The 26,933-nt window shown below is 40.2% G+C and overlaps 1 protein-coding gene across 1 annotated transcript in view; it reads right to left on the bottom strand.

The window, feature by feature from the left end:
* The window catches only part of ryr2a (ryanodine receptor 2a (cardiac)), a 267,874-nt gene that overhangs the window by 39,585 nt on the left and 201,356 nt on the right, over nucleotides 1-26,933 (bottom strand). Inside the window, exons 87-95 of the mRNA XM_025909791.1 lie at nucleotides 26,148-26,224; nucleotides 24,097-24,170; nucleotides 23,030-23,047; nucleotides 4,540-4,620; nucleotides 4,134-4,222; nucleotides 3,304-3,432; nucleotides 1,916-2,020; nucleotides 859-940; nucleotides 248-406 (exon numbers count right to left, since the gene is read on the bottom strand). Of these exons, the coding sequence (XP_025765576.1) occupies nucleotides 248-406; nucleotides 859-940; nucleotides 1,916-2,020; nucleotides 3,304-3,432; nucleotides 4,134-4,222; nucleotides 4,540-4,620; nucleotides 23,030-23,047; nucleotides 24,097-24,170; nucleotides 26,148-26,224 (814 nt within the window). The remainder of the gene's footprint in view (nucleotides 1-247; nucleotides 407-858; nucleotides 941-1,915; nucleotides 2,021-3,303; nucleotides 3,433-4,133; nucleotides 4,223-4,539; nucleotides 4,621-23,029; nucleotides 23,048-24,096; nucleotides 24,171-26,147; nucleotides 26,225-26,933) is intronic.

Genomic DNA, 26,933 nt, shown 5'->3' on the forward strand with positions numbered 1-26,933 from the left:
TACTACCATTTCAACAAATCAGTATCTGAAATTTCTTCCCATGCTTGATTGCGTGATCAGCTGTGAGTGGTAATAATGTAAAGTGGAAACCAAAGCAAGTCAGCCACAAAGTGACAGACCACATACAGTTGCAGAGCAGGGATCACCGAGTGCTGAGGTGCGTGGAATCAATAACTGATTCAATAGCTGCAGAGTTTTAAACCTCCTCTGACACAGTTCTTTTGTCCACATGTTTTCAGAGCCTTGCCTTTTCCGTCAGGGTCATATTCCTTGAACCCATCTGAGGAGGTCAGGTCCTTCAGTTTCAGGAACATGTCGAAGAACTTCAGGATCATCTCTACATTGTTGGAGGACTCAACCAACATATCCACCATCTGCTTTCCAATGGTCCCATTCACCACATTACCTGGCAGGACAAAACAGCACATTTACAACCTAATAATACACTAAGACCACCACACATTTGTGGTTTCTTCACTCTGTTCCCTCAGATCACTGTGGTAGAACTAAAAAAGAAAGAAAAGAAAAAACAACAACACAGAACCAGTTACCTTGTTTTTTGTGGCAACATACAGAAGAAATTCATTTTCAGAAAGAAGTCAAGCTTCACAGAGATGTTCAGTGTATTTATTCACAAGGTACTGTAACGAATTTAAATTGTAATGCCCTTAATGGCAATGATCCCTCACTTCAACTACTTTTGGGAGAAAGATCATTTTGTAGAAAAGGTTGTAGAACTGCACTTCTGCAATACCATAACACAGTTAACCTCTGAGACACCTCTGAGATAATGAATCTCAATACCCAAACCTATATTTCTATTATTTCTTTCAGGATGATTTGTTAAAGCAAACCTACCCTCTAACATAGACAGCAGCATAACCACCATGTCTTTCTGCAGATCCATCAGTTCCTTCAGTAACTCGATCTGACTGGAGTCCTGAGGCAAAATAAATTAAAATTACATAAAATGTTTAAAGAATTCAGCAGCCACATACACTCATTATGTGTTAAAAAGTAACAAAGAGTGTGATGGAATGACAGTGGTCAGTCAAACAGTCTAACATGAAGTGCTAAGATGTATATGTTTTCTGTCTTTGGCCCCAAATTTTGGTACACTTCACCATGATTCAACTCAGCAGGCACTATACATATCAGTTTAATGCTTTTGTGCTGTTGGGTGAATTTGGTCAGTAAAGCTATTTTGGTAAAGTGCAACTTTTTAAAAAACTTGCTTAGTGAAATGTATAATTATTCTTCTTCTAAAAATGGTAACATAGATCTTGTTATAAACTCCTCCACATACAAATGGGTTGGGCAATGATGATCAACCGTTGTACTGAAGATGTAGTTATAATTATTTATAAGCAATTTGATATAAAGCACATGTTTAGATTAGGCATGTAGAGCTAAAGCTATGGGGCTGGCATGAAAAAACACAGACACCTGAGATAAGAAAGGAAATAACTGAAAGAGCTAAGAGAGCTCTGGTTATGGATCTCAGTCTACGCTAATAAGGAACCAACATACCAGCAAAACTACCAGCCTTGAAGTTCCAGGAAAACATGTTCTAAAACTAAAGGGAGACATAATTTATTCTGATTTTTAAGAGTTTGTAACTGAAAGAACAGATGACCCTAAACTTGTGACTGACTGGTAGACTTGGTTCAGATATAATGCCAATCACATTACACTCACATCACTGGCCAATAATACCCTGAAGCACAGATATTGGTAGTGTCTCGATTTTTTTTGAGAAACAGAGATATTTATGAGTGATCTTTGTTTTTATAGAATATAATGAAAAGGATTCTTGGGATAAACAATCCACAACTGCCAACTGTGTTATTTCTAGTGGCATTGATCATTATCTCAGAGCCTGAGTCTGCAGACACCCATCACTAAATTTACTTACCTGAGACAATTTCATCTGCATGTGAGCAAAAACATGTAGAAAGCCGACCACAGCATCCCACAGTCGACTATGGGCTAAACTCTGCTGGTTGCCGGTGCATGGACCCTAGAAAAGCATTAATAAGTGTGAATGCATTTTAGAGATACAACCTCAGAAAATGACTCAAATTAAGCTTTTTCACGAAATGAATGTGATTTTAAAACTGTCCATTTTATTGTACATAATATGAAATTTTATTGTTTATTTTTACAGATCACTGGTTCCCATTACTGCCCCAATGCTGGGAAGATCATCGCAGGTTTATCAGTCTGCTTGTTTTCCAAATTTTTACTTCTAATTAAGCAACAGCTGTCATGACAGTAAAAAACAAAAATAAAAACAAACTATAAATTCTATGACTTAGTACCTATAATATGACTGTATAGTAGTGATTTAAAGTGGACATGAATGACTACGTGTATTTTTTAATTTTTTAAAATGTATTTGTTTAAACGGGACTGTGCATATTAAGATGAACATATCAATGTAAATTTGAATTAGCCAAAAGGCCATTTTCTGAAGTACTTCTGAAGTCTGAGACAATGATGGAAGGAAAAGGGCCAATTAGTGAAACAGTATTCTATATGAGAAACAAATCATAGAATAGAGAAACATCCTAGCTGCATTTTCTGGCAGTGATGATCTGATTTGTTCCAAATTGTGTTGGTTAAAATGAATGATTTTAGATATGTGCTTAGTTGGAATCTATATAATAACACAAAGATGATTAAATTCATGTTTAATCTTAAATTCTCCTTTCAGAATAACATTAGAGAATAATTTTGATATTGGTCATTTTGAGAAAATCAGCTTTGAGAAAAGCAGTTAATTAAATAACAGACATGACTTAGTAAGCCACTCATGAATACGGTTCATCACTCTTGTGGGTTTTTTTATAAACTTCCATATCGGACTTTGTCTGTGTAAAAATAACAGAGTTATCTGCATACAGCTGGGTATTGATGTTATGACAGACATTGGGTTAGTAATTAAAATGTAAAGAAAATAAAAGTGGTCTAAGTATGGAGCCTTGAGGTACTCCAGCTTTACAACCACGGTAAAGTGATCCCCTTTGGCTGCTTTATCGTTTTAATGTTGCTGAGGTATGAGTTTTGTCACTAATTAGCTAACAGAAACATGATGTCACTTGGTTGATTAAACCAACCATGTGACATCATGTTTTGTACTGGCACAAGATGGCGCTAAACAGGCTCTAAACACTTATTTCTTAAATCCAGCAAGAAAAATGTTAAATGTATGACAATTTTTCACCCTCACTGAAATTAGCCTTTATACATGTAATGTTTCATCTTCATTTTAACACTGACGACTGTATTGTATGCCCTTACCTGGATGTACTCAGTGAGGGTATTGAAAACCTGCTTGGCCACATTTATTGCCTTGGAGAAATTCCGCTGGCCCTGCTCATCAATCACATCTTTCCCAGAATAATACCAGTAGAAATCACTGATGGACTCCTGGAGGAGAATAAATGCAGGAGGATAAGAAGAAATATGAGAGGGCTATTTTGATTTTTATTTGTGGCAAAGTAGTAGCAGCAGTATTAAAAAAAGAAATAAAAGGAAATCATAATAATAATATTAATTAAAACATTACATTTTTAGCTAAATAAACTATGTAATAGTTTTACCAATTACACTGAACTCACAAGAGTCAATAACTTGTTTGTAGTATGTTATCAGCTGAGCTGCTATCTAAGCACAATGACGTGTAGAAGTTAGAAAAGTTATTTATTGGCATTAACCCTCATAACATATAATCGAAACGGCTACCAAAATATTGTTTACCTTTACAACATGTATTTTTTTGTGATGACCATTTACACCATCTAAACATTCTTTCTTAAAATCAGATGAACTCACTGAACCCTAAAGAAAGACCTTCCAATTCAAGGAAATGGAGACATAAAAGGCAGACACATTCACAGTTTGCTGTATTTCAATAGCTTTACCCATCTTTCTGTGACTTTAGCTGTGTGGTTCAGTTCTATGGCAGTGAGTGCAGAAAGTGTGCTGATGAAATGGATCGTTCCTGCATTTTGCCTTTGCAGGCCAGAGTGAGGGTGTTGTTCTTTAGGAGAGTGGTCAGTATTCCCTCTTTTTATTTTAGTCTAAACTGTAAGAGAAATGTTTGTCAGTAGTAAGTAAAAGAAGCTGACCTGAACTCTTAGAAGGTAGTCAACAGTGGAGATAATGATGTTAACGGTTGTGTTGTTCCCCGTTTGAGTCCTCAAGTAGTTCTGAAAGTCTGAAATAAGATACCATAAAATTCTGTGGGAACTGAATAAATACAGTACGTCTCACAGTTCAATTCTATGTCATACCTTGCCCCATGCTATGCCTCAGAAATCACAGATGGTTCTGCTACAAGTCCATCCATAATAACCAGTAATAACATATATAAAATCACATTAAGCATCAAAGTATCTACTATTCTTTAAAAACATGGTTCAACCCGTTAATGATCTAGCCATAAACAGTGAAAATGTTTTTATGAGAGTACAAATTAAAATGTTTAGCCATTTTTCTGTGAAATCCACTGTAGAGAACTTAACTTATGCACACCTGAGTTGTGTCCTTCACAGAGCAGCTGCAGGAAGCGGAAAAGGTCACAAGTGAACTCATCATCCTGCATGACCTTCTCACCTGGCCAGAGAAAAGAAATACACACACACACACACACCGCACACGCCCATATATAGGTTACACACATGTACATACAGACGCACATTTTCACAAGCACATACAGAGGTATGCACAAATGTACACACAATAACACAGGCATGATCAAGCACATACATAAATGCACACACACATTCATATAGACAGACACACGTACGCAGAAAAAAGTCACACCAGAGGAAACAAAAGCAGACAACATATAAGAAAGGGAGAGACACACAAGAAGATGGAGAATGAAGAAGTATTAAAAGAGAAGGCGCTAATATTTGTTGTGTTTTCTTTCAGTTAGTGATAAATGTATGGCCATGGAAAGCACACACACACACACACACACACACACACACACACACACACACACACTTTTGGATGAGCAGTAGGCAGTGACAACAGTTCATGGTGGGCTGGTCCCTACACTGCAGCATTTTAGAGTCAGGACTGGATTTCAGCTCTTTTCATTCTATGAATATGTTGGTTACTGTTTCTGTTGTAGTAATAAAATGGCATAGCTGAGGCCGACTGCTCTGTCTGGGTGAGAATGCTGCTTTGAACCATGGAATGGGAAAGAAAAAGAAGGAATATGAAACACTTTACAGTAACTTAATACATTACTATCATGACATTACAAGAATACATCCATAAAATAAGAAAACACTGAACTGGGCTGACAGAGAGAAAATGTATACATCTGAAACCAAGCCACTACTTTTGTAGTGCAGATACACAAAGTTACAAGTATTTGTCCCCTTCCCAATTTCTTAATTTTTTGCATATTTGTTCAACTTAAAAGTTTCAGATCAAACAAATTCTAATATTCAACAAAAATAACCCAAGTAATCATTTTATTTATTAAGGGGGGAAAAAGCTATCCAAACCACCAGGCCTCATGTAAAAAAGTGGCACAACCTTATAACTGCTTGGCAGCAAGAACTGCAATCATGTATTTGTGATGAATAGTGATCATTCTTACACATCCCTGTGGAGGAATTTTTTCCAAAATTATTTTAATTCAGCCACACTGCAGGGTTTGTGAGCATGAACAGGCTGTTTAAGGCCATGCCAAAGCATCTAAATCTGATTTAAGTCTTGACAGTGGAGGCTGCTCCAACAGCTTTATTTTTGTTTTTGAGTCATTTAGAGTTGGACCTTCTGGTGTCATCGTGCATAACCTGAGTGCACTTGAGCTTCAGGAAATGAACTGATGGCCAGACAGTAGAGAGCACAACTCATGTTTTCATCAGTTACATCAAGACATCCAGGTCCCAGCCCCAAACCATCACACTACCAGCACGATGTTTGGCTGTTTGTATAATTTTCTTTTTATGAAATAAATGTTAATTTTATGCCAGCTGTAATGCCATTCGAATTTTACAAAAATGTTACTTTTTTCAGATTGGAACTCTCCCATGGTTGTTGTTTTTGCCCAGTCTCTTTCTTTTTTTTTAGATTGTGGCACGATATTATATACTTTGTGAGATCTTTTAGTCTACTTCACTTTGTCACATAGGTTCTAATTAAGTGAATATTTGATTGCACAGGTCTGACAGTAATCAGATAAACTAAACTCAGCCTTCCCAAAAATACGACTGATAATAGTTAATTTGTGATTTAACAAGGACAGGTGTGGACAGCTTGATAAATGAAAGATAATTTAAAAACTGTGTATTGTTAGAAAACTAGACCTCTTTTAAGAGATAGACCTATGGCATCAATTTGAAAATCCTAGGTGACCTCTTTCCCGAGTTATGGTGTTGATGAGATTTCAGAAAACCTGACCTCTGATCACCTGATCTCTGTTCACCAAGATACAAACTTGTCTGAGATTTTTAGTAAATGCATTCATGGTGTCAATTTAAAAATCCTACATTGCCTCATTCTCAAGTTATCCCGTTCACACAGTTGAGTGTCCAGTAGGGTGATGACTATATTCCATTAACCTTTTTACCACTGAGGGGTAAAAACTGTTTGATGATCTGAAACATTAAGTATGACAAATATACAAAAAAACTACAAAATCAGGACTCTGGATAATACTTGTTAAAGGGCACGGTAGATCAGTTCCACCAAAATTTCAGAACGTTTCTTTTATTTATCACACCTAAAGAGTAAAAAATCGTTCTTATAATATATAACATGTGCTAGAATAGAGTAATAATGGAATGCAAACATTTTTACAACAATGCCACTTTGGCATAGTATTTAGCAGTTTGATGAATAGTCATGGTTTTTTTGTTTCCTTTTTTTTTAAACACAAAAAAACATAATAAATGATAACTATGTTACATTCCCTTTTTGTAATTGTTGCTCTGTAGCTCTCGTTTTATCTGGTGTTACAAATCCAACTCACTCATTCTTTACAGCAGTGTGCTACTGACTCTCCCTAATAGCTCAAATTTAAAGGATAGGTTATCCTTCAGCTCCAGTCAAGACAGTGAAAAACAAGCTCTACAACAAGGTCGGTCAACTTTTAGTTAAATTAAGTAAAATATGGTTCAATTTATTTTATGCTGACTGACAAAGAAAGTGTGCAATACCTGGTTATCCATTGTTCACATGCTGAAGATTTGCCATAATACCAAAGTCCCACGCATGACGTAGGGGATGGATGCAGTCTGATAAAACAGCCTGACACCCAGTAATGTTGATCTTCTCACATTTATGAGTAGGTTGTTTATGGTACCTCTACTGATACCTCTACTACTACTGGTACCCTTGACTCATACTTTGCTCCAGACATTAGGTTTCTAATAAGAACTATGTTCTTAGTCAACTGTGGGGAAAAAAGTTGACTAACTGAGTAGTCTAAAACTAAGAAACACAAAGATATTAAGTTACATTTGAGAACAGTTTAAGGGAAGATGTCAAAAACTAATAACAAAGGTGTTTTAAACCATTAATCACGTTCTTCAATGATGAATCATGCCGCTTAACTGTGCTGCACAGCGAATTGTGAATTATCAACATTATACATTATAGTCCAGACAGGGAGGATGAAGAACACTTAAAACAAATCAATGTTTATTATAATATGAAAACATTTTACATCAATTAAAATTTTAACAGTTAGACTAAACAACTAACTCTGGTACTAACTAGTAACAACAGCAACAATTAGTCAGCTAGTTGACTAGATATGCAAATCCCTAGTTTCTAACTTGATCTTAGCAAGACAGTAAGTGTAGCTTATCTAGTCCCCTCGGCATCAGAGAGATGCAAGAAAAAGCTGCCTATAATTCCCGACAAGATGTTTTACCCTGGAGCCCAACAGGCCTTGGAAAGTAGTGTGCAAGTGAACAAAGTCAGGTAACAGTTTTCTGACTTATGCCACATTCCTTCAGCTAAACCACTGCATTGCAACACTTTTCACTCCACACAGCCATTGCTCAGAAACCCTCTGTGATCCTGCTTTCAGCTGGGCCACCTTTGTCAAGTCTCTTTGCAGCCTGCATTTTGAACATCTTGAAGACACCCAAAGACTGGGTACTGAGTCTGAGTCTGCAGAGGGTCCCAGTGCTGTGGAAGACGTCATACCTCTTTCCTGTACCAAAGACGCCACGTCCCAGTGGCCCCCAGGATTACAGGCCTGTGGCACTGACTTCCCACATCTTGAAGACCCTGGAACGACTCATTCTTGACCAGCTCCGACCTATTGTGAGGCCACATAAGGATTCTCTTCAGTTTGCTTACCAGTGCTGCCTCATAGCGGAGGATGCCATCATCTACCTGCTCAATTGTGTCTACGCCAATCTGGAACCAGCTGAGCACTGGTTCCAGAGAGAGCACTGTGAGAATCATGTTTTTCAACTTCCAGTGCATTCAACACCATCAGGCTGACCCTGCTTGGTGACAAGCTGACAACGACGTAGGTGGATGCCTCTCGTGTCCTGGATTCTTAATTACCTGACAGGAAGACCACAATATGTGCGTCTTCGAAAATGTGTATCTGACAAGCTGATCAGCAACACAGGGGCACCACACACTTTTCTTCGCTGAAAAGACGGACAAGATCCTTCGGCCATGCATAGATTACAGGGGCCTCAATGAAATAACCATAAAAAACAAATACCCCCTCCCACTAATCAGCTCCACGGCGTCACCATTTTCATAAAACTAGATCTCTGCAATGCTTACCATCTAATCCGCATCCGGGAGAAGGAAGAATGGAAGAAAGCCTTTAACACACCACTGGGCCATTTTGAATATTTAGTCATGCCTTTTGGACTCACAAACACACCATCAGTATTCCAAGCTCTGATCAAGAGACTTTCTAAACAAATTTGTACTTGTCTATCTGGATGACATCTTGATCTTTTCCAAGAATAGTGAGGAACACCAAGTTTATGTCCAAGCCGTACTACAGCGCCTGCTGAAAAACCGACTCTAGGTTAAAGCTGAAAAGCGTGAATTTCACTCCCTCTCAGTGACTTTTCTTGGTTATGTTCTTGCAGAAGGGCAGATGAAGACGGACCCCGCCAAGATCCAAGCCATGGCGGAAAGGCCTACCCCAACATCCCGTAAACACCTCCAACGCTTTCTTGGATTAGCCAATTTCTATCACCACTTGATATGAAAATATAGCCAGGTATCTGCACCCCTCACCACTCTCATCTCCACCAAACAACCTTTGCTCTGGAACCCAGAGGCAGAGGCCAATTTCAAAAGACTGGAACATCTGCTCACCTCAGCCCCTATTCATCCAAACTCCACTATGCCTTTCATCATAGAGGTCCATGCTTCAGATTCAGGGATTGGGGCTGTTTTGTCACAATATTCAGGTCCTAAAGCCAAGTTACAGGCATGCACCTTTTTCTCTTGCCTCTCTCTCTTCTCTCTCTCTCTCCGAGCAAAATTATGATGTAGGAGACCGGGAGTTGTTAGCCATGAAACCTGGGAGATTAACGAGACCATCCAGCAGGCTCTGCAAGATGAGCCTGATCGGTGGTCTGGCCCCCCGAGTCGCTGGTATGTCCCCTCGGCAGCTCGGGCTGCGGTTCTGAGACGGTTCTGACACACTGCTAAGTTCTCAGGTCACCCTGGGGTCAGTAGGACCATCTTGCTAATAAAACGCCATTTTTGGTGGCGGACCTTAGAAAAGGATGTAAAGGAGTATGTTGCTGCCTGCTCCACCTGTGTCCACAGCAAAACCTTGACACAGCAGGCCTCCTCAAACCCTTAACTTTACCCTCACGGCCCTGGTCTCAAATAGCATTAGAATTTGTCACTGGTTTACTGGCCTCATCTGGGAAATCAGTAATCCTTTCTATCATTGACAGATTCTCCAAGTCAGCTCACATCGTGGCCCTGGAAAAACTCCCCTCAGCTGCTGAGACAGCCCAGCTCATGGTAGGCCATGTATTCAGGCTCCATGGAATCCTGTCCGAGATCACTTCTGACTGCTGGCTGCAGTTTGTATCTCAGGTATGGAATTCATTCTGCACAGCCCTCGGGGCCCATGTAAACCTAAGTTCCAGACATCATCAACGGCCACCAACGGCCAGACTGAACATTTAAATTTAGAACTGTAATCAACCTCTGTTGTGTCGTTGCTCACAAACCCGGCTGCCTTCCCCCTGGGTGGAGCATGCAAACAATGCACACATTTCCTCCTCTACTGGTCTGTCACCTTTTAAAGGTATCCCTTGGCTATCAACCACCCCTGTTTCCTGAGGATGAGGCTGACCTCGCCTGTGCCCTCCGTGCAACACCACTTAAGACGCTGCCGCAACATCTGGCATAGAATGAGGGAAATGTTACAGAAAGCAGTTGCCCACCAGCGGTACTACGCGGCCCACCTCTGCACACTGGCACCCAGGTACACACCTGGACAAAAGGTATGGCTTCCCACCAGGGACGTACCTCTCAGGTCTGTGACTGGCAAGCTTCATTGGACCCTATGAGGTAGACACAGTCATCTCTCCATCCACACTCAAAGTGAAACTTCCTGCTGCCATAAAGATTCGTCCTACCTTCGTCCCCCCCCCAATGTTCAACACAAAGTTAAGCCGATGCCTTCAGTTACTATGAAAACTGACAGTGACAGCTGCAAATTTTGTATTAGGGTTCACTTCATTGTGGCTATTTCAGGTCTAAATCGACAGCTTGAACTTCAACCCCCAAAGGCACCAATGCAGACTGTTGGTGGTCTCAAGGCAATGCCTTCTTGTGTCATGATGTTTCTTTCAGATCGTAGGAGGTGGTGGTTATATTATATGGAGAACCACAGGCCAATTAGACAGCCCTGGAATCTGCAGCAGAGGTTGCTACACAACATTGTCTTGAAACTGTGATTAGCATACTTTTACATTTAGGAAGGGATCCACATGCTTGTTTAGTCACAAAAATCAACAGTGTATCTTGACCATCATATCTATACCATCGAAACTGAAGTTGTAGTATTTTGTACAAAAAAATGTGAGAAACATCACTGCGTACTTATTCTGGGTAACACTTTCCTGGCCTTCAGTAGTTCTATGTAGTACTTTTCTCTGACACATTTTTGAGCAGGAAACCTTTAGAGCACATTTTTACATTTGTGCAATAATATATATATACACACACACACACACACACACACACACACATACATATATATATAGATAGATATATAGATATAGATATATGTATATCTCCTGGGTGACTTTCTCTTGAATGATTTTCAGAAAACTCGACGTCTGACTTTTACCTTGACATTAAGGTCAGTGGGATTCGAACTCACCTAGGATTTCAAAGTGATACCATAGATGCATTTACTACAAATTCAGAACGACTTTCGTCTTTATTACATTCACAAGATTTTTGTGTTGTGATGACAATATCCCCTCCCCGTAGCCTTTTACGGCTGATGGGTAACAATAGTTCACACGTTAACAGATGAATTTATTCTAAACAGAACTATAAGCTGGACTTAAACTGAGCTCTTTTTCTTTGTGCAACACTTGAGGACTACCAGAGACCTAAAAATTGACCCCCAGCATGCTACTGGTGTGAACTTCTCTGGCCAAACAATTCCAAATTGTTTACTGAGAGCATAGCTCATGCGAGCCAAGGTTTTTTTTCCCATGGACTTCTACATAATCACCTTGTTCTACAATGGCAGGATTAAATTCTTGGATGGATAAAATAGCTCAATCATAAGACTTAGGGTTAGATTTATAAATGGTCTGGAGTCTCAGTCCTGAAGACCACAAAAATTTCTAACATAGTCAATTCAATTCAATTCAATTTTATTTATATAGCGCCAAATCACAACAAAAGTCGCCTCAAGGCGCTTTATATTGTACAGTAGATCGCGCAATAATAAATACAGAGAAAAACCCAACAATCACTTTGGCGACAGTGGGAAGGAAAAACTCCCTTTTAACAGGAAGAAACCTCCGGCAGAACCAGGCTAAGGGAGGGGCGGGGCCATCTGCTGTGATTGGTTGGGGAGAGAGAAGAAAAACAGGATAAAGACATGCTGTGGAAGAGAGACAGAGATTAATAACAGTTATGATTCGATGCAGAGAGGTCTGTTAACACATAGTGAGTGAGAAAGGTGACTGGAAAGGATAAACTCAATGCATCATGGGAATCCCCGGCAGCCTACGTCTATTGCAGCATAACTAAGGGAGGATTCAGGGTCACCTGGTCCAGCCGTAACTATATGCTTTAGCAAAAAGGAAAGTTTGAAGCCTAATCTTGAAAGTAGAGATAGTGTCTGTCTCCCGAATCCAAACTGGAAGCTGGTTCCACAGAAGAGGGGCCTGAAAACTGAAGGCTCTGCCTCCCATTCTACTTTTAAATACTCTAGGAACAACAAGTAGGTCTGCAGAGCGAGAGCGAAGTGCTCTAATAGGGTGATATGGTACTACAAGGTCATTAAGATAAGATGGGGCCTGATTATTTAAGACCTTGTATGTGAGGAGCAGGATTTTGAATTCAATTCTGGATTTAACAGGAAGCCAATGAAGGGAAGCCAATACAGGAGAAATCTGCTCTCTCTTTCTAGTCCCTGTCAGGACTCTTGCTGCAGCATTTTGGATTAACTGAAGGCTTTTCAGGGAGTTTTTAGGACATCCTGATAATAAAGAATTACAGTAGTCCAGCCTGGAAGTAATAAATGCATGAACTAGTTTTTCAGCGTCACTCTGAGACAGGATATTTCTAATTTTAGAGATGCTGCGCAAATGGAAGAAAGCAGTCTTACATATTTGTTTAATATGTGCATTGAAGGACATGTCCTGGTCAAAAATGACTCCAAGGTTCTCACAGTATTACTGGAGGCCAAGGTAATGCCATCCAGAGTAAGAATCTGCTTAGATACCATATTTCTAAGATTTTCAGGGCCGAGTACAATAACCTCAGTTTGATCTGAATTAAGAAGCAGAAAGTTAGCGGCCATCCAGGTCTTTATGTCTTTAAGACATTCCTGCAGTTTAACTAATTGGTGTGTGTTACCTGGCTTCATGGATAGATAGAGCTGCGTGTCATCTGCATAGCAGTGAAAATTTACGCTATGTCTTCTAATGATGCTGCCTAAGGGAAGCATGTATAATGTAAATAGAACTGGTCCTAGCACTGAACCCTGTGGAACACCATAATTAACCTTAGTGTGTGAAGAGGACTCTCCATTTACATGTACAAATTGGAGTCTATTAGATAGATATGATACAAACCACTGCAGTGCAGTACCTGTAATACCTACAGCATGTTCTAATCGCTCTAATAGGATATTATGGTCAACAGTATCGAACGCAGCTCTAAGGTCTAGCAGGACAAGCACAGAGATGAGTCCACTGTCAGAGGCCATAAGAAGATCATTTGTAACCTTCACTAAAGCTGTTTCTGTGCTGTGATGAGCTCTGAAACCTGACTGAAACTCTTCAAATAAGCCATTCCTCTGCAGATGATCTGTTAGCTGTTTGACAACTACTCTTTCAAGGATGTTTGATATGAAAGGAAGGTTGGAGATTGGCCTATAATTAGCTAAGACTGCTGGGTCTAGAGATGCTTTTTAAGTAAAGGTTTAACTACAGCCAGCTTGAAGGCCTGTGGTACATAGCCGATTATTAGAGATAGGTTGATCATATTTAAGATCGAAGCATTAATTAATGGCAGGACTTCTTTGAGCAGTTTTGTAGGAATGGGGTCTAAAAGACACGTTGATGGTTTGGAGGAAGTAATTATTGAAGTTAACTCAGAAAGATCAATTGGAGAAAAAGAGTCTAACTTAACATCAATGGTACTAAAAGTAGCTGTAGATAATATTACATCTGTGGGATGATTATTGGTAATTTTTTCTCTAATGATAAAAATTTTATTTGTGAAGAAGTTCATGAAGTCATTACTAGTTAACGTTAAAGGGATTGTTGGCTCAGTAGAGCTCTGACTTTTTGTCAGCCTGGCTACAGTGCTGAAGAGAAACCTGGGGTTGTTCTTCTTTTCTTCAATCAGTGACGAATAGTAAGATGTTCTGGCTTTGCGGAGGGCTTTCTTATAAAGCAGCAAACTATTTCTCCAGGCTAAATGATGATCCTCTAAATTTGTGACACGCCATTTCCTCTCCAGCTTACGAGTTATCTGCTTTAGGCTACATGTTTGAGAATTATACCACGGAGTCAGGTACTTCTGATTTGAGGCCTTAGTTTTCACAGGAGCTACAGTATCCAGAGTCGTACGTAGTGAGGAGGTACAATTATTAACAAGATAATCGACCTCTGTTGGAGTAGCTTTCAGGTAGCTGCTCTGCCCTGTGTTGGTACAGGGCATTGAAGATGATAACAGTGGGTGGATTATATTCTTAAATTTAGTTACAGCACTTTCAGAAAGACATCTACTTTGATAAAGTCTACTCTCCACTGCTGTGTAATCAATTATTGTAAATGTAAATGTTATCAGGAAATGATCAGACAGCAGAGGGTTTTCAGGAAACACTGTTAAATGTTCAGTTTCTATGCCATATGTTAAAACAAGATCTAGAGTGTGATTAAAGTGGTGGGTGGGTTCTTTTACATTTTGGGAGAAGCCAATTGAGTCTAATAACAGATTAAATGCGATGTTGAGGCTGTCATTTTTAGCATCTACATGGATGTTAAAATCACCCACAATAATTATTTTATCTGAGCTGAGCACTAAATCAGATAAAAAGTCTGAGAAATCAGAGAGAAACTCTGTGTAAGGCCCAGGTGGACGATAGATGGTAACAAGTAAGACTGGTTTCTGAGTTTTACAGCTGGGGTGGACGAGGCTAAGCATCAGGCTTTCAAATGAATTAAAAGTCTGTCTTGGTCTTTCGTTGATTAATAGGCTGGTGTGAAAAATTGCTGCCACACCGCCCCCTCGGCCTGTGCTTCGAGGTTTCTGGTAGTTAGAATGACTCAGGGGTGTTGATTCATTTAAACTAACATAATCATCCGGCTGCAACCAGGTTTCAGTAAGGCAGAGTAAATCGATTTGTTGATCAATTATTAAGTCATGTACTAACAGAGACTTGGAGGAGAGAGACCTAATATTTAATAATCCACATTTCACTGTTTTACTCTTTGGTTCAGATGTGGATACTGTATTGTTCTTTCTTTGTGATTTTTTATGTTTAAGTTGTTTGTTGCTGGTTTTTGGTTTGTTTTTTGTCTGTTTGGGAGCTGACACAGTCTCAATGGAGATGGGTTTTTGGGGGGGTAGCAGGAGGAGAGAAGCTGCAGAGAGGCGTGTAGGACTGCAACTCTGCTTCCTGGTCCCAACTCTGGATAGTCATATTTTGGGGGGTTTAATAAATTGGTCCATATTTCTAGAAATGAGAGCGGCTCCATCCAAAGTGGGATGGATGCCGTCTCTCCTAACAAGACCAGGTTTCCTCCAGAAGGTTTGCCAATTATCTATGAAGCCCACATCGTTTCTGGGACACCACTCAGACAGCCAGCAATTTAAGGAGAACATGCGGCAAAACATGTCACTCCTGGTCTGATTGGGGAGGGGACCAGAGAAAACTACAGAGTCCGACATTGTTTTGGCAAAGTTACACACCGATTCAATATTGATTTTAGTGACCTCCGATTGGCGTAACCGGGTGTCATTACTGCCGACGTGAATTATGATCTTACTGTATTTACGTTTACCCTTAGCCAGCAGTTTTAAATTTCCTTCAATGTCGCCTGCTCTGGCCCCTGGAAGACAATTGACTATGGTTGCCGGTGTCTCTAGCTTCACATGTCTGAGAACAGAATCGCCAATTACCAGAGTTTGACCCCCGGCGGGTGTGTCGCCGAGTGGGGAAAAACGGTTAGACACATGAACAGGTTGGTGGTGTACCTGGGGCTTCAGTTTAAGACTATGCTTCCTCCTCACCGTCACCCAGCCGCCCTCTTTCCCCAGCTGCTTGGGGTCTGCCGGGGAACAGCTAGCGGGGCCTACGCTATCTTCGGCTGCACCAGCTACAGGGGCCTGGCTAGCTACGGGTGAATGAAGGGTGCGAAGCCGAGTCTCCAATTCAGTAATCCTGGCCTCCAGAGCTGCAAATATGCTACATTTGTTACAGGTATCATTACTGCTAAAGGAGGCCGAGGAGTAGCTAAACATCTGGCACAATGAGCAGGAAAGTGCAGGAGGGACAGGTGAAGTAGCCATGGTGCTAACGAGTCGGCTACAAGCTAAGCTAAGCTAGCGAAACAGTACAGAGACAGTGAGGTCGTGTCAAAATTCATGGGCTGCATCCTCCTGAGGACCCGGCCTGAGCGGTCTACGTGGGCCGGGTCCTCAGAAGGTCGGGTAGGCCGGAAGTAAACAGCCGTGGAATTGGACGGTCTAGCCTTCTGATTAGCGTCACCGCTGTCTCGGTGGAGTTTAATAAACTCGGCCGTCTGCTCCTTGCTATCTAAAATATAACAGGACACTGGCGTAAATTCTCGACCATCTCACACTTTTGTTTAATCAGTTTTCTGTTTGACGTTTATTCAGCTGTGTGAAAACCACCCGGGGGATTAATAAAGTTTTATTTTATCTAATCTAATCTAATAATTTTAATCTCAGCCAAACCGATTTACTCACGAACAAATAAAACACTGAAAAAAGCCAAACAATAGCATTTTTAGGTTGTCTAAGTGACTTATATATTACGTTTAACCTGAGTAGCGAAAGTCCGCGGTGATCTGAAAATGATGTGCCGGGAGTTGTGCCGTTCTCGGCGGCTTCAGTGACCCTCGAGCTCCCGGCTAGCTATCGAGCTGGTGGATAACAGACGTCTCCGAAAACGTTGAACCACTTTTGCAAATATGCAATATCTTGATAAACTGAGCTCACCTGAAAATATGTTAAAAGTTTATTTTGTGACCGAGAAAGAGTAATAAGAGTAATTTTAAAACTTAGTAGCGGCCGCCATTGCCGGAAACTGGAGTTTGGCTGGGCCGCGCTCTGACTTCTGGGATATGGTGGGCCACGAAGGACACACCCGACCCATCCTTCAAATTCGGGGAAAAGGAGGACGCATTTGTCGGCTGCATTCGGAGGAGTCTACGAATCTGGACAGCCTTCGGCGCGTCGCTGTGACGTAATCGGTCTACAAATGCGTCCTCAGGAGCATGCAGCCCATGAATTTGGACACGACCTGAGTGAATACTTTGGCTATAAATTAGGTAGTGAGTACACAGAAAGGGTGCTTCAGATGAAGCATGTGAAGATTATACTATGAAGAAGGAATGTATCTAAAAGTTTTTAATTAAATTGCTAAGCAGAAAAGCTACTCAGAAACACCACTGTGTTTGAGCAGGAACAGGAAGTGATACTCTACCACAAAGCGAGCGAACACCAAGTGACAGCGCCACCAAGAGTCAGGAGTGCACAGAGCAGGACAGAATATGTATATGCTTTTATATGAATAATATAGATTTTCCTCCAGCCTCCCCACATTGATCTCACTTACTATACTTTTTCAGAGAAACGCACAAATGTAAAACCTGCACTTACACTTTCTACTGGTGTACTGTTACTCCCTCACGCACATATTTGCACTGCTCTTGGAAGAATGCCGTCGGAAATAAAATCAACTGGCGGTGCATTTGTATATAAACTGTTAGTAGATCACAGATAGCATCAACACAAATGTATAAATAACAGCCAACAGTTCTCTAACTCTTTGTCTTTTCATGTCCTTATAATGAAACTTAAACAGTTGGTAGTGTAAAGGCAATAACATAGGTATATTAAAGGCTTGCTTAAAACTGACCAGAGATAAAAATGAAAGCACTTCTAGTCTATTAAAAATTAGACTATTAGACACACATACAACATATACAACCAAACCATGAGCTTAAGACACAATACTGGGGTGAAAATAAGTTCAAACATAAAATCTAAAAAAATCAGTTATAAGATCATGGTTAATCAAGTTTTGTTAACATACAATGAACAAATACAGCGACTACAGAACACATCTCAGCCAGTAAATGGAGAGAAAAAGAGGGTAAGGAAGAAAAGATGGTTCAGATTTCACAAAACTGGCAGAGCAGCATGGCCAAAAACAGCCACTTTCATGTCTCAAGTGCAACATTCAAAAGGAAAAAGAAAAGGAAGGGAGACTGAAGAGGGCGAAATGTACAAAAATATTAGAAATGAGAAGGGCTGCAATTAATTAGTTTATTTTATACATACATACACACACATTATATATATATATATATATATATATATATATATATATATATATATATATATATATATATACATATATGGTTCAGAAAAATTAAAGGAACACTTTAATCCAAGTATACCATCAAGGCAGTTAACCTACGGGGAGTTAAGTAACAGAGAGGGTTGTTGATCAATTTAGCTGCTTTGGTGTTATCTTATAGAGCTGACCCTACAGGGAACAGGTAGTTCAACTCCTTCAGGATGCACATTAATACGTGCCATTTCCAGAACATTTGCTGTGTCTCCTAGCAGAGTCAAGAGCATGGAGGAGATTTCAGAAGATAGGGAGCTACTCTAGAAGGACTGCACCGTAAAAGGACCATATCCCATCAGTAGGAACACGTTGAGCACTGCCAGACCTACAAAATGATCACTGGTGTCAACTTATCGGCCAAACAATCATATGTTATGCTGCCAGTAACATCATTCAGCATTTCACAGATGAGATTAAGTTAACCTTGACACATGTGACAGACATGAAAGGGTCTGGAGACGCAGTGGAGAACGTTATGCTGCCTGTAACACCAGCATGAATGGTTTAGTGATGGGTCAGTGATAGTCTGAGAAGGCATATTTATGGACAAACACACAGACCAACAGGATAGGCAATAGCACCTTGACTGCCAACAGGTATCAGGATGATACCTATTGGAAGTCAGGCCCTGTCAGACTCTATGGTCGCTCAGTGGGTCCTGGTGCATGACAATGGCCTCATGTGGTGAGAGTATGCAAGCCGTTCCTGGAGGATGAAAGAAGTGATACCACTGACTAGTCAGGCCCCTATGTTCACCAGACCGAATCCAACAGTTATACCTCAGGTACTTGTACTATGTCCTACGTTCAGTCCATCCAACCTTGTTAGATTGCACCTCCAGCGGCCCAGGAGCTCACTGATGGACTGGTCTTGATCTGGGAGGAGATCCCCCAGGACACTGTGCTTAATCTCATTAGGAACATGTCCTAATGTTGTTAGGCACACATATAAGCATGTGGGGGCCGCACAAACTACCAAGTTTGAGTTGCCGGAAGGAAATGTCAGCAAGATGGACTAATCTGCGCACATTATTTTTTCACTGATTTCATTGGTTTCATTTCCAATAAATGTCCTTTCATTGCTAACACATTACCCAATCCTAATTACTATAGATATCTAGCATGGTTTTTATCCCATTGGGATCCAATGTTTTCAAAGTGTTCCTTTAACTTTAAGCAGTGCATATATATACATATATAATGTGTGAGTGTCTCTGTGTGTGTAGTCATCAAGAAGAAAGTACATCCCCTTTCAATTTGAAGGCTTTATATAATTAGGTCATAAAAAAAACACTTATCAGGTCTTAAAATGAGTGAAATCCATCTTAAGATGAACAACAACACAAGACGTACTGTTTCATTATTTACATTGTGCTTGTACATTGGTTTTGGCTGGTGGAGGAGAGTGTTGTTTCTCTGTGCCTTCAGGTCAGGAAATGGGTTCTGTCATTTGGGGCATAAACACAAACAACAGTTCAGAGTACCCAGCCTTCTTGGAGTCACTGGGTGGGGTGCTTCATCTGGTGACTCAGATGTCCTACTGGGAAACTTCAATGATCAGATCCACTGGTCCATGATTGATTTTGAGACCCTATCATCAGATCTGTGGCTGTATGTTCTGGAAAATCAGGTGAAGTGAGGAACTGAGCTGTCAACTGATCATCACCTGGCGGTGGGTTTAATCAGGTGGCGGCGAACGATGCTGGACAGAATTGTGAAGGTGTACTGAAAACACCTGCCAGAAGCCCTGGTTCATGAGATCTTCGACTCTCACCTTCAGCCTTCCGAGGGACGATGGAATGTTGTTGGAGGTTGTTGGGGGTTGCTCAACAACCTCCATTGTTCAGCATGCTGAAAGGAGCAAGGTGGTTGGTACCTGTCATGATGTTAATCCCCAAACCAGATGGTGGGTGCTGGAGGTGAAGAGAGCGATCAAGCTGAAGAAGTCCTACAGGGCTTGTGTAGCCTTAGGGACTTTGGAAGCAGCTGACAGGTACCAGCAGAGCCACATACCTTTCAGCTGCTTTTGTGCTCGGGTGATAGATGAAGCAAAATCTTATGTGTGGGAGGAGTTCAGTGAGGCCATGGAAAAAGACTGCCTCAAAGTGGTCAGGAATCCTGAGTTCCTAAAGGCCCTGAGTTGTCCTGGTTGACGCATTGCATGGAAATCTGCAGAGGTGCCCCTGGGGGCTTTAAGAAGGTGGGCTAGAGTGTGTACTTCAACCACAGGGGGATCACACTCCTCAGCCTCACTGGGAAGGTCTATAGTAGTGTAGAGGAAAGTTCATCATTTAGTCAAACCTCGGATACAGGAGGAACAGTGCTGTTTTCGTACTGGTCGTGGAACCCTGGACCAGCTCTTCATCCTCCTACGGATATTTCAGAGTGCGTGGGAGTTTGCCCAGCCAGTCTACATTTCTTTTGTGAACTTACTGGTCGATCTATATCCCTACCCTCACCTATGATCATGAGCTATGGGCAGTGACTATAAGAAGGAGATCACGGATATACAGTGGTGTGAAAAACTGTTTGCCCCCTTCCTGAGCTCCTATTTTTTATATGTTTTTCACATTTAGATGTTTCAGATTATCAAACCCCAGACTATTTTCCCCAAGGTCTTGGGAATCATCAAGATGTTTTCAGGCAAAACTGAGACAAGCCTTTATGTTCCTTTTACCAGCAGTGGTTTTTGTCTTGGAACTCTGCCATGCAGGCCATTTTTGCCCAGTCTCTTTCTCACCACGGAGTCATGAACATTAACTGAGGCAAGTGAGGCCTACAGCTCTTTGGATATTGTTCTGAGGTCTTTGTCACCTCTTAGATGAGTTTTTAAGGAGTGGATGTTCATATAGTACAAACAAATTCAGGCACAAAAAATTCATGAATCACTGATTTCTGAATACACACTGTTGTAAATGAGGCTAAATGTTTTTAAGACATGCAAGACCAAACTGGAGATATCAGTCCATAATGCACATCTGGCGAAACCAAACAACATCTCGACACAAACGCTTCATACCAACTACTAAAGGCACAGCGGTGAAGGGGCTTGTTTAGCAGCCACAGGACCAGCGCACCTTGCAGACAACATGAACTCCTCTGTATACCACTACTCTCGAGTCAAATATTTGGGAGGCCTTCTGTTTGACAGCCCAAACAGGGCCAATGTAACAGGTTAATGAGTAAAGTACATTAGCAAATCTTCAAGAGAACAGCTAAAAAACAAAACTATCATGGTTTTGCAATGGCCGAGTCAAAGTCCAGAATCCATTCTGATTGAAATGCCGTGGCAGGACCTTCCTGCTTATTTCTTGTCAGTTATTGCAGATCTAATAATCACATGCTGCTTCTGCATTTTGTCTTACAGTTTGTTAAATAAATGACATCATTCAGTATGTCATGTGATGTCCATCTGAGGTTGTATTTAAATATTTTTAGAACCTGATAAGGACAATTATGATCTTTGCATTCAAAGGGGGCGTACTTTCTTTTCAACAACTATATACATGTAACCTTTTAAAAATATTATATCAGAACTTTGAGGTGAAAAAAATATGTAAGAGACTTGAAAGGTTTGTTTACCATGTGTCTAAAATGAAATTAACCCTATCCCTAATTGCTGGGTGACCTGGTGAATGTTAATGTTTAAAACCCAAACTGGAAAGCTGCAGACCAAAGCAGGGAGCTGAACGATGCTTTAACACATGTTGAGCTGAAAGCTGCAGCACTGTTTGTGTTAAATTACTGATAACAGTCTGTAGGTTTATGATGACCCGTGACACCTTTAACTAGACATACAATACCTTATTCTAAAATCTTAATGTGTGCATTAAGATAGAGGTCTAGTCTACAATTTCATTTGGTATCTGGTCAGACATAGTCAATCTATTCATTGCAGCCCTGAATGCCAGAAACAGACAGAAATTGTGGCTGAGAACACAGAGGGGAGTTGTACAATTCACAACAATTAACAACCAGCACGATACAATCTCCAGTACTGAGACACAACAATCAGCTGACATAAGTTTAACTGTAAGATTCGGGGGTGTGGGTGGCAGATGGAGGTGTGCTGTGCTGGGGGGACTACTAGTCATTTTCTAATTTCCACAATGTGCCAGACACTGTACAAATCATGAGGGGGAGCCATAGGTCAGCAGGTTGTGGCAGGAAGACTGTGAATCCACCACTTCTGCCTTGTCTTGATTTTCTTTTCTTTTTAAATTTATTTATTTTTTAAAACTCTTCATCATCAAAGTATCATAATGAGTTTGCTTATTGTTAAAAAGAATGACAAGATACATTTTACCTTAAAATTACAAGGGGAGTAATACTTATATATCTTCAATACAGATCTTCTACAAAGATCCGTTACAGACCCAGAGGTATTATAAAAAGCACCAAGAAGACTTTGGTAATAACTGGCCACCTCTAGAATGGCTGAAGCAAAAAAAGTTGCTTCAAGCACTGAGCAGGTTGAGAACATTCTTTGGAGGTCCACACTCAGGACCTGGACAGAACTGACACAACATGTGTGTGTGCGTGCGTGCATGTGTGTGTGTGTGCATGTGTGTGTGTGTGTGTGTGTGTGTGTGTGTGCGTGTGTGCATGTGTGTGTGTGTGAGAGAGAGAGAGAGAGCGAGAGAGGCCAACCAACACACAAGAAAATGGCAGAAGGCATAATTACCACGCTCATGAGTGATGACTGAGGGAGGAAAGAAAGTGCAGTAAACCAAAATAAGAACAGGAAAACAGGGGGAAGAAAGAAACAGAGAAAGAAAGTAAGAAAGAAAGTAAGAAACAAAGGAAAAGATTACATATAGGGAAAAGAGCTCTTTTTTTCGTCAATGTGGAATAAAAAAAATATGTATTAAAGAAAACCTAAAATGTATAAAAATATACCACCAGAACCTTTTTTATTTGTTTTTGTCATCAATAATATGCATTTACAGTACTATGTAAAAGTCCTGAGGGACAAAGACAGGCAAAAACAGTTTGTACAGTGTTAATCAGTTTGAAAGTCAATATTTGGTATGACTTTAGTCTTCAACGTAGCCTGAAATCTAGCTTTCTTATCATTTCTTAAAGTAGTCTTCAGGGATAGGCGCACTGTACAAGGTGAAACACTGTATAAAACACTGCCAGTAACACTAATATACATTTTTATATTTAGATAATCAAATTATAATTTTTAATGTGTTGACTACTATATTACTAATCAAACTAAGAGGAATACTGTACTTTTTTCATGGAGTTGGAAAGAGTGGTGACATATTTTTATGGTTTGAAAAGTCTTTGTAATGTTTACAAACAAGAGATGTACAAGACAAATCATCAGCACACTTGTACATCAGAAAATCATACTTGATAATGCACGTGAACCAGCAACACTGAATTACCACCTCATTTACACAGGAAAAAAACCAAAAACCTTTTTATTGATTATAACGAGCAATGTGAAAAATAAATGGTGGCTCTCTACAATCTTAGTGTTTCTACAGTGTTGAAGGTTATTTCAGAATATTGTGTTGTTTTAAAAGCAGCTTTACACTGATCATCATTGGGTTAATTAAATATTTTAACTAGACCTAGATAAGTTAAGTATTTTAATATTAACATTCTCTATGCTTTCAATAAATAGAAAGTTAAGGTCATCAACTCCATCCCGGAAAAAGAAATGTTTGATAATGTTTGGTTTTTGTAAATGTATTTTTTCAAAATTAGTCCAAAAGGTATAAACACAGGGAATCTTACCTGATCCTTCCTCTGTCACCATTCCCAGTCCCTCTGCTTTATTTTGCCTCTCAAATGCATTTAGATCCAGAACACTAAAACAAAGACAAATATAGTGTGAATCACTACATCCATCACATTTCTGCTCTATTCGTGTTCTTGCCTTGCCCTTGTTTGATGAGTGTTTTCCTTTTCCGTGGATTTATCCCATATGTGCAAGTCTCTGACCAGCAGTTTTATTCCTGGTTTATGTTGAATATTGGTCTCTCATGTGGTTTTCAATGTTTTTATTTCATTGTTGTCTTGAATGCCCCATTGTCCATCTCCTTTATGTGTGTATGGTCTGTACATTTGCTGAGTCAGGCTGACATACACTCTTCCAAAATTGACATCTGGTTTATTTGAGTTGTTTGGTGGCTTTTTTTTCTCTCTGCTACAACTGTGCCTTTTACTACCTTCCTAATAATACTGTCAGCAAATAGAACCAAGTAAAACTTTTGTAGCCAAATGACAACAACCTCAACATATAAATAAGCATTGAGCTCTTGATATCTTCTTTATTGTGATGGTCTTTTACTATTACAAAGCTTCTTTGTTAGCTAAAATGCTTAAGATCCAATTAAATTATTGAAATATTTTACATATTGTTGTCTGAATTTTAAACTATTCAGTGCAAAATTGTACTAAAATTCATTGCTGGATCAATGGTGATGATATTTTCAGAGAAACAACAATAATTTAAACCCTGCTAAAAGAGTTTGTACAGTTTGCCATTTCCTTGAAAAACTTACAAAAGTGCTGAGCACACAAAGTTGCCCGCTAGATTAGATTAGATTCATAACATTGCACAAAGTACAACCAAATTTGCAGAAGTGCTGGCAAATATAACAGAAATAATGATATGAATATAACACACAACAGTACAAGAGAACACAATAACTAGAATTTAATACAATATGAATTACTGCACTACGGTAGAGTGAAGCATGTACTTGTAATGCAAAGGTAACTACTGTTTTGCTGGTCAGTCAGTCAAGATAAGTGTTTGCAGAGTTCAGTTCTAGTATGGTTCTGGAACAGAAACAGTTCATAAATCTGTTTGTTCATGATTACAGGGACCTGAATGGTCTGCCAAAGTGCAGTAACTTCAACAGGTAATGTGCAAAATGGAATCATGTTTTCTTCTCTGCTAAGGCAGTGAGAGCTAAAAGTTCCCCAAAGAGGCGAGTTTAGAGTACAGCTAGTTCTGGGAAGACTTTAAGATCCTCTGAAGGGATTTTCTGTCTGCTACTTAGCTGTCAGCACATCTTACAGAGATGCAGAATGGCAATGAAGGGGGAGTTCTCAAGAAGTGTAATCTCTGCAGTGCCTTGATAAGTGCTTTCTCTGGACCAGTAGTGATTCTCTAAAGCTTGTATACCAAGAAACTTGAAGACAGGAACTTTTGCCACACAGTCTCCATCAATGTGTATTTGGTTATGATATTTGTTGTGCCTCCAGTAATCTATCATGAGTTCTTGGTTTTGGTAGAGCTAAGGGTTGTTCTCTGTATCCCATCCTGGGGCTTCATCTACAAAGGCTGTCACATGTTCTTCTGAGATGTGCCAACCACAGTCTTCTCATCATCAAACTTAGTTGTAATGTGGAAAATTGATTGGGATGCAGAGGGTAGAGAGGATGTAAAAGGAGGTTCAACACACAGCTTAATAATGCTGGTGTTCAATGTGACAGTGAAGAGAAGCAGGGGCCTAATCTAACCATCTGGACGCGATTAGTCAGAAGGTCACTGACCCAGTGGTAGACAGGTGTGAAAGTTGTAAGCCAGTAGGTTTGGTGACCAGATCGACAGTAGTGAAAGCTGAATCTAAGTTTACAAAGAGTATCCTTACATATCTTCACTACTGCTCAAGATGCATAACACAGTATAGAAGGCAGTGGAGATGTCTTGGTGCATGGAAAACTACTTGTATCACATCTCTCTTTTTTTCACATAACACAACAAAGAGTTAGACCCTCTACATTATGACAACAAATACTTACTTCAGCCCTGAAATAGGAAATCTTATTTATACCTGCATGACTGCATGAGACCAGCCAGACTCTGAAAGAAGCCCACGTCCTTCTTGTCCTTCAAATAATCTAACATTTTCTGTTAAAGATGACACAGTGAAAGCACAATAAGATACTGGAGTTTACTCAGATTTGACAAAAAACAGTCTACATCTGTCATTAAAATAAAAATACTGGTGGTGGTACCCCTCAGCCTCCTAGTAGATACACCTACAGTATGTATTTCAAAATCCTACATCCCCTTCTTCTCAAGTTATCGGATTCGCAAGGTTTTCCAAAAACTTGATCTCTGACTTCTAACTTTGAGGTCAACTTGTCCGAGATTTTTACTACTCCTATGTTATCAGTGTCAAAGTCCTGGATGACTTACTTCTCAAATTATCACATTCATAAGACTCTCAGAAACTTGACCTCTAACCTTGACCTTCAGGTCAAGGTCAATGAGGTTCAGACTCGTATGAGATTTTTAGTAGATCTGTGTGGAAGGGTGGGGTCTGTGGCTCAGTTGCAGGGGAGGGGTGGTGCAGTTGGTTTAGAGGCAGTGTGATGGGAGGCTGGCCACAGAGTTGGAGATCATCAGGGAGGCCCAGATGGCAGCACTTAGCCTTCTGGTTGTAGCAAAAACTTACTTTCCTGATGTCCATTGAGTGATCCTAGACCTGCTTCACCACCCTAAGACCACTCCTGTTGGTTCTGGATGGAGCTGAGGATTGGCCATTTGCCTATGCCAGGTGGCTCCATAAGGCGGTGGCCAGGTGCCTGCAGACTGGCCCAATGAAGGGGAAAGG

Source organism: Oreochromis niloticus, linkage group LG8 (assembly GCF_001858045.2).
Source record: "Oreochromis niloticus isolate F11D_XX linkage group LG8, O_niloticus_UMD_NMBU, whole genome shotgun sequence".
Classification (NCBI taxonomy): domain Eukaryota; kingdom Metazoa; phylum Chordata; class Actinopteri; order Cichliformes; family Cichlidae; genus Oreochromis; species Oreochromis niloticus.